The 8,744-nt window shown below is 46.3% G+C and overlaps 1 protein-coding gene across 1 annotated transcript; it reads left to right on the forward strand.

Moving 5' to 3' along the window:
- Positions 1–2,728: 2,728 nt before the first annotated feature.
- LOC136587340 (protein kinase C theta type-like) lies at positions 2,729–8,516 on the forward strand. Its single transcript, XM_066585908.1, has 2 exons — positions 2,729–2,757; positions 7,379–8,516. The coding sequence occupies exons 1-2, from the start codon at positions 2,729–2,731 to the stop codon at positions 8,514–8,516; spliced, it is 1,167 nt and encodes a 388-aa protein (XP_066442005.1).
- Positions 8,517–8,744: the final 228 nt, after the last annotated feature.

Consider the following 8,744-nt stretch of genomic DNA (forward strand, 5'->3'; position numbering starts at 1 on the left):
GCTTCCTATCAATTCCCTCCTCCAGATCATTTATAAAAATGTTGAACAAAACTGGGTACTCCACTTGAGACATTTTTCCACTGGGATTATGACCACTCTTTGAGTACGATCACTCAGCCAGTTGTGAATCCACCTAACAGTTGCCTTTTCAATCCCTTGTCTATTTTTTCAATAAAGATGGTATCAGATACTTTGTCAAATACTTTACTAAAGTCAAAACATACTATATCTAACGTACTTCCCTGATCAAGCCAGTTGGTGATTCTGTCATAGAAGGAAATTAGATTAGTCTGGCATGACTTGTTTGTTATAAACCCATGCTCGCTCTGGTTTATTACTCCATTCTCATCCAAGTACTTTCATACACGCATTCACGGGGGCAGAAATAGTCCAGTAGTAGTGTATAAAGGCCTTAACTAATTAAAACTAAATTTTATTAAGACTTTGAAAACTAGGGCTGTATGACAGACACACAATGAAAGGCACGATATTTGGAAACCAGCGTGCCTAAACAGACAAACACAAAACCAGTGGCATATAAACCCACCTTCTAAATGCAGGTGTATATATATATAATCAAAGGGTAATAAAAAGACTCATAATCCCCTCATATAATGCAAGGAGGATGAGGGCAAGAAATGTTGCTAGCTTCTTAATGCTTGTGCTCAACAACATTCACAGGAGCCACAACGAACAGATTTTAGAGTGGAGACACCCATTATTGTACCGCTCTCCACCATGCTTCACTGCTGCCTGCAGACACTCATTATTGTACCGCTCTTCACCATGCTTCACTGCTGCCTGCAGACACTCATTATTGTACCGCTCTTCACCATGCTTCACTGCTGCCTGCAGACACTCATTATTGTACCGCTCTTCACCATGCATCACTGCTGCCTGCAGACACTCATTATTGTACCGCTCTTCACCATGCTTCACTGCTGCCTGCAGACACTCATTATTGTACCACTCTTCACCATGCTTCACTGCTGCCTGCATATACTCATTATTGTACCGCTCTTCACCATGCTTCACTGCTGCCTGCAGACACACATTATTGTACCGACCTCCACCATGCTTCACTGCTGCCTGCAAACACTCATTATTGTACCGCTCTCCACCATGCTTCACTGCTGCCTGCAGACACTCATTATTGTACCGCTCTCCACCATGCTTCACTGCTGCCTGCAGACACCCATTATTGTACCCCCCCCCCTCCTACGGGGGGACACCGGACCCCCACAACCAGGAGCATGCTCGCGGGGTAAGTCCCTCTGGAAATGTCAGAGCAAATGTGGTGCATGCACATCTCTGGTGGGAACCCACGTTCGGTCCTCTGGGCCAAGCCCTCTCCAGTGCACCAGGTACCGTAACGCGCCTCTAACATGTCTCTAACATCAATAAGTCTTTCAACCTCGTACTCCAGTTCCCCCTGTACTAGCGTAGGAGAGGGCGGGTTCTGGGTGGGCAGAACTGGAGTCACATACCTCTTAAGCAAACTTTTGTGGAAGATGTTGTAAACCTTCCAAGACCCAGGAAGGGATAATTTATATGCCACCGGGCTAACAACCTGAGAGATCGAATGTAGAAATGGTATGGGAACAGCACTTCTCCACACGACCAGTAAGGTGGGACCTGCAGAACACAGGCTGCAAGCCACAGCTGGAGTCTGGATCTGTAGACTCCAAGTAATATAGTCTAGTAAAGCAGTGAGCCGCGGCAGCAATAAAGATGCAGGAGTTTAACAAAGCATTGTCTGTGCAACGTTTCAATCTGTAGTCAGATCTTTGACATGCTTGACAAAGATCTGACTACAGATCGAAACGTTGCACAGAGGAATAAAGACAACGCTTTGTTAAACTCCTGCATCTTTATTGCTGCCGCGGCTCACTACTTTACTAACCTGAGAGATCGAAGATGGATCAATAAAACAAGGAGCAAGTTTTAAGAACAGAACCTTAAGGCCTCCTTCCCACGAACGGATTTCCGCCGCGTAAGTTCGCGGCAAAAATCCGCTGCGTTGCCCCCTGCTATTAGGTTCTATTGAACCTAATAGCACAATGCTCACGATGCGTAATTCCACCGCGGAATTACGCACCGTGAAATCTCCCGTCCTCACCTGCAGCATGCTCCATTTGCTGCAGGTGTACGCGCTGACGGCTTCCATTGCAGTCAATGGAAGCCGTCCGTTCACGCCATCTCCCGCTGTAACGAGCGGAAGATAGCGTGAAAAAACGCTTCCCCGCCTACCGCCGCGCGTCATATGACGCGGCCGGCGCGTCACGTGACACGGCCGGCCGCGTCATGTGACGTGGTGGGCGTGTCACATGACGCGGCGGCGGTGGGTGGGGAAGCGTCTTCACGCTATCTTCCGCTGGTAAGTATGGGGTCTCTGGGGGGCGCCGTGACGGGCTTCACTGCGGAATATTCTGCAGCGGAGCCCGTCACGCTCGTGTGAAGCCAGCCTAAGTCTCAAATTTTTTGAAGACAGTAAAACCTGATCCTCAACCACAAAAGGTGCAGAGATAGCGCGTCTTTTATTTGACTCCCTAAGCAGTCTCTCCTGAGAACCCTGAAGGTTCTTACAAACCTGGGCCCAAACTGTGCACAGTTCATCAGTAGATATATCAGCAAACAGAGTGTCAGAATCAGAAGGAGTAGAGAATATAAACCAGGTATGGAAACGATAATTACAGAAAAACGGTGAAACTTGGGAAGACGAATTAACATGTCTATTGATGGCAAATTTGACGAGAGGTAAGTAGTTGGCCCACTGAAACTGCTTATCAGAAACAAACAGTTGTAGGTACTGGATTAATTCTTGATTCATGCCTTCCGTTTGTCCGGAATGCAGAAGAAAAAGACAGGTTAACATTTAGGTTTTTGCAGAAAGCTCGCCAGAAGCGATCAACAAACTGTACCCCTCTATCCGAGACAATATCCTCCGGAATCTCCTGTAGCCGAGCAATCTACTTGATAAACATTTCTGATAACTTGCATAGAGGGACAAAATGTGACATCTTGAAACGATCAACTATAACCCAAATGACCGTGTTCCCAAGCGAGGGAGGCAAATCAGTTACAAAGTCCATGGACAGATGGGACCATGGCCTAGAGGGAATGGGCAAGGGGAGAAGAGGACCCTCAGGATGTCTCCTGGGATTCTTCCCCCTTGCGCAAACCGTGCATGCGGACACAAACAACCGAACATCCCTGGCCATATGAGGCCACCAATAAACTCTGGATAGAAGCTCCTGAGTTCTCCTGATACCAGGGTGACCAGCTGGGACTGAAAATGCATCTCCTTTAAAGGGGTTGTCCCGCGCCAAAACGGGTTTTTTTTTTTTTTTTAACCCCCCCCCCGTTCGGCGCGAGACAACCCCGATACAGGGGTTAAAAAAACAAACCGCTCAGCGCTTACCTGAATCCCGGCGGTCCGGCGTCTTCATACTTACCTGCTGAAGATGGCCGCCGGGGTCTGCTCCCTCCGTGGACCGCAGCTCTTCTGTGCGGTCCATTGCCGATTCCAGCCTCCTGATTGGCTGGAATCGGCACGTGACGGGGCGGAGCTACACGGAGCCGGCATTCTGCACGAGCGGCTGCATTGAAGAGAGCAGAAGACCCGGACTGCGCAAGCGCGGCTAATTTGGCCATCGGAGGGCGAAAATTAGTCGGCTCCATGGGAACGAGGACGCTAGCAACGGAGCAGGTAAGTAAAAAACTTTTTATAACTTCTGTATGGCTCATAATTAATGCACAATGTACATTACAAAGTGCATTAATATGGCCATACAGAAGTGTATAGACCCACTTGCTGCCGCGGGACAACCCCTTTAACACCTTCAACCTTAACGACAAAGGGACAAAAAGTCTGCCTTCCGGAAGGGCTTCAGGGGCTGACTGTCGAGCAGCGTGTATAAAAGGTGAAAGGTCGGAGGAGACAACAGCGAGAACCACCACAGGGGAGAGAATACTCTCAGGCTCAGACTCTGAAGGTTCTGGGGTACCAAAACTCCTAGAAAAGGCATCTTTGTAATCAATACAGGGCCTGAGACCCCTGTCCTTCTTTTTGACTAATAAAAAGCCGGCAACAGTAGGAGACTCAGAAGGTCGGATGTGCCCCTTGACCAAACTGTCCTGAATATAGTCCTTCATGGACTCCCTCTCAGTGACAGTTACGTTATAGATCCGACCCTTAGGAAATTTGGCACCTGGAACCAGATAAATCTTACAGTCAAAATCTCTATGGGAAGGCAAAACTTCAGATAGTTGCTTGGAGAAAATGTCAGAAAATTTGGAGATATAGTCTGGTAACTCAACACCCTAATAAACAGAGGTATCTAAGTCCACAGTACACATGTGATTGGTACACCGGGGACCCCATTTGACCAGATCCAGAGTGTCCAAATTAATAACGGGATTGTGTTCTCTTAACCAAGGTAGCCCTAAGACAATGTCCACAGACAAGTCTTTCATGACAAGGAAGGTGCAAGACTCCGTATGCGAAGCTCCTACAGTAAAAGAGCAACAACAGTGGGGATCCGGCAAAGAAGACAATAAAGAAAGACTGGGGGGAGGGGGGCTTAGAACCCTTGATAGAACCACTACAAAGGCTCTTTTCAAGATGGACTGTTTCAAATGGGGGATTGTGAAGGCTATGAGCATAAAACATATATATATATATATATATTTCATCCTGTCTCCTATGAACATCTTTGATATACCCTTCTGGAGGCTATGGGCCTAAAACATATTCATATATATTTTATCCTGTCTCCTATGAACATCTTTGATATAGGCTTGTACACTCATGTGTTGTTTGCACGGCAAGATTGCATTGTTATAGGAATTAGAAATAGAGAATAGTACTTAGCATATGTATATATAACTTACATTCTTCCCTATCTTCTGTTACACTGTTGAAAGGTCAGTGTGCAATAGTGTCCAGTAAAGACAATGCCTTAATGAGTAACTGCTATCTATGTAAAAACACATGACTGACTAAAATGTACACTTATTGACAATAGACCACACTCCTTTAAAATACTATATAAAGAAAGATGTTTTGTAACAAAGGTAGATTGCTTTAAGACATGGTCATGATTTCTGTGTCCACTGCTTTCTCACGGCGGCCGCCATAACCACCTCTGATTTGGAGCCTCACAGCATATTGACGGAACATTGAATTTCCCTAACATTAATGGGCGCCCAAGAAACGTGAGCCTTGAAGGAAGAAGAGGACCACCTACACCTCGAACCCCCTCGACCCATATGGGGTAAGGAGCCACTCGGAACCACGGATTGACAAAAATTGTGCAGTAAGGTAAGATTTTATCTTGCCACAATCTCTCTGTGCTTCTTGGTTGCTCCTTTCCTGGCCGAGGGGTAAGAAGTGCATGCCTCTTATAAATCTTCAAGCTTTTTAAGAATCCAAATGGTGGGCTAAATATGCTGTGCGGGTGTTCTTTAACTGTTATACAGTATATATAGAGATTTATTTATATATATATATTTCACTCTGTCTTCTATGAACATCTTTGATATACGCTTCTAGAGGCTATGAGCCTAAAACATATACATATATATTTCATCCTGTCTCCTATGAACATCTTTGATATATATCGCTTGTACACACATATAGATAGATAGATAGATAGATAGATAGATAGATAGATAGATAGATAGATAGATAGATAGATAGATAGATAGATAGAGAGATCTAAAAATTGTAGGGATGCACTGCAGAGAGTGGCCTGTAGGGGGCAACAGACAGGCAATCTGGTGCCTGAGATGAGAGGAATACACCCACAGGTGTGGTCAATAAGTAGGATAAAGGTGTTTGTTTCTGCTGCAGTCAAAGGTGAAGTGGGCTGCAAGCCAGAGACAGGTCCAGTGAGAGAGACCTGGGTTGTGAGCCAGAGAGGTCCAGTGAGAGGGACCTGGGCTGTGAGAGCCCAAGACAGATCCAGGGGGAGACCTGGACGCAAGAGGTCTGGAGAGACACCTGGACGCTGGAGAGGCTGTTTGTGTGCCTCAGGAAGGTTGGAGTGAAACTGTCCTGAGGGAAAGCAGAGTGAGTCCTGAAGACAACTGTATGAAGCTGCCCTGGAGAGTGCTCAGAAGTTAGAAATTAATAGACATTTGGAGCTTAACCCATTGGTGCGTACTTGTGATGTGAGCGAATGATCCCCAGGTTGCTACAATATATATTTTTCATCCTGTCTTCTATGAACATCTTTGATATAGGCTTCCGGAGGCTATGGGCCTAAAACATATACATATATATTTCATCTGAACATCTTTGATATACGTGTAAGGACTGGCGGTTCGCGGGTCCGTCGTGCCCGAACAGCCGGTCCTGTCACACGTGCGGCTGCTGTGCGGCGCAGGGGGGCCCCGGTCCTCGTCACCTCCCCTGGCCACCGGGCTCCGCCTCACCGCCGGGTTGCCAGGGACGCGGTGGGTGTTGCCCTCGTCGCGTCCTAGGTATCTTGGCAACCAAACATGTGTTTCCTGTCCTGCCTCCTGCAGGGCTGGGGGCGGGTTCCCCAGAGCTGCTGGGTGCACTCAGCTGCTGTCAGGCTCCCCGCCCCAATCAGCTGCTGCGGCGGGAGCTCTGACAGCATTTAAACCTGCTGGTGTCTGCAGACCAGTGCCAGTGTTAGTTTTGGATTTCCTGCTACACCAGCGTACTGCGTATTTCTGACTCCTGACTCCTGTTACTGACCCTCTGCCTTTTGACCCGACGTTGCCTTGCCTGACCCTCTTGTACCGTGTACCCTCTCGCTGCTAACCTGGATTGTCTGACTCTCCTTGCTCTTGTTTGTTCCAGTGTCTGTCTGTTTGTTAGTCCCAGTGTCCCCCTTCCTTAGTGAGCGTAGGGACCGTCGCCCAGTTGTCGCCCTGGGGCTTAGCTCAGGGGGGCAAGTAGGTAGGGACAGGGGTTGCGGGTATTTTCAGGGACTTCCAGTTTCCCGGACCCCCGAGTCCTAACAATACGCTTTTACACTCACGTGTTGTTTGCACGGCAAGATTGCATTGTGCTATGAACATCTTTGATATATGCTTGTACTCTCATGTGTTGTTTGCACGGCAAGATTGCATTGTCATAGGAATTAGAAATAGAGAATAGTACTTAGCATATGTATATATAACTTACATTCTTCCCTATCTTCTGTTACACTGTTCAAAGGTCAGTGTGCAACAGTGTCCAGTAAAGACAATGCCTTAATGAGTAACTGATATCTATGTAAAAACACATGACTGACTAAAATGTACACTTATTGACAATAGACCTCACTCCTTTAAAATACTATATAAAGAAAGATGTTTATAGTCTGGTAACTCAACACTCTAACAGAGGTATCTAAGTTCACAGGACACATGTGATTGGTACACCGGAGACCCCATTTGACCAGATCCAGAGTGTCCAAATTAATAACGGGATTGTGTTATTACCCACCACAAGTGATATCTGTTTGGATGAACCTGACCAGTCTGACGAGGAAAGATCTGGCACAGTACCCCTATCACTAGAGTCCTTCACTTTCCATCAGACGCTGGGAGCAGGTGCCTTTGGAAAAGTCTACCTGGCAAGAGATCTTATCCGAAAGGAATGTGTTGCCATTAAGGCTTCAACCAAACGGAATCTAACATGGACCAGGTCCAATTACATAGAGCGCCATGTCCTAAAACTGTCCCATGAGAGTCTTTACCTCATTCACGGCCTGGCCGCCTTCCACACGCTAAGCTGTGTGTATTTTGTGATGGAATTGGCCAATGGAGGGCACCTCGATCATTTTATATTTAATAACTTTGCTCTTGATACCACCACAATAAAATTCATCACAGCAGAAGTGATCTGCGGCACAGAGTTCTTGCATAAGAAAGGCATTATACATCGGGACCTGAAGCCAGAAAACATTCTTCTGACCGCAGACGGCCATGTCAAAATAACTGACTTTGGCATTGCTGTAGTAGTGAGTGGAAATAAGAAGACCAAATTTAGGTGTAGAGGTACACCTGGATATGCGGCCCCAGAAATGGTGATGGACAAGGAACATGGACGTGGGGTTGATTATTTCGCTATTGGCGTCATTCTGTACAAACTATGTACAAGTACAAGACCTTTTCCTGGATATCGTATCAGCGATATTCAGCATGCTGTCATCCATCATACTCCACGCTACCCAAGGTCTCTGAATCGAGTCACACGGAACATCTTAAAAGGACTGCTGTGCAAAAATCAGTTCAAGCGGCTAGGAGTGAAAGTAGATGTCAGAAAGCATCCATTTTTTGATGGCACAAATTGGGAAGATGTGGAAGCCAGGAGAGTGGCACCACCAGCAATAATGATAGCAGATTCTGTTGACCTGAATATTAACCGAACACTGGACTATGCTGAACGGCCAAACAGAAGAATTACTGTAGACCCAAAGATCTTCAAAAGATTCAGCTTTGTATGTCCAGAATGGTCACGCCACTATCATCCAGTCATCATGAAGACCACAGCTTAAACATCCAAGCAGTTTAGCAGGCATTCAAGAAGAAAGATAGGTAAGTGGAAGAGCTCCTACTTATGCAGTATATATGTGAGGAGATGACTATCTTTGTAGAGATTACAGGATGTGTGATGTGTTTATTCTATGAGATGCTGATCTGGACACGTGTATCTTTCTTTTTACAGTAACAACCAAATTCAACTAGACTTTCCTATTTACTGGGCTTGACAACCCCACCAAACA

The sequence above is a fragment of the Eleutherodactylus coqui genome, chromosome 13 (genome assembly GCF_035609145.1).
Source record: "Eleutherodactylus coqui strain aEleCoq1 chromosome 13, aEleCoq1.hap1, whole genome shotgun sequence".
NCBI lineage: Eukaryota > Metazoa > Chordata > Amphibia > Anura > Eleutherodactylidae > Eleutherodactylus > Eleutherodactylus coqui.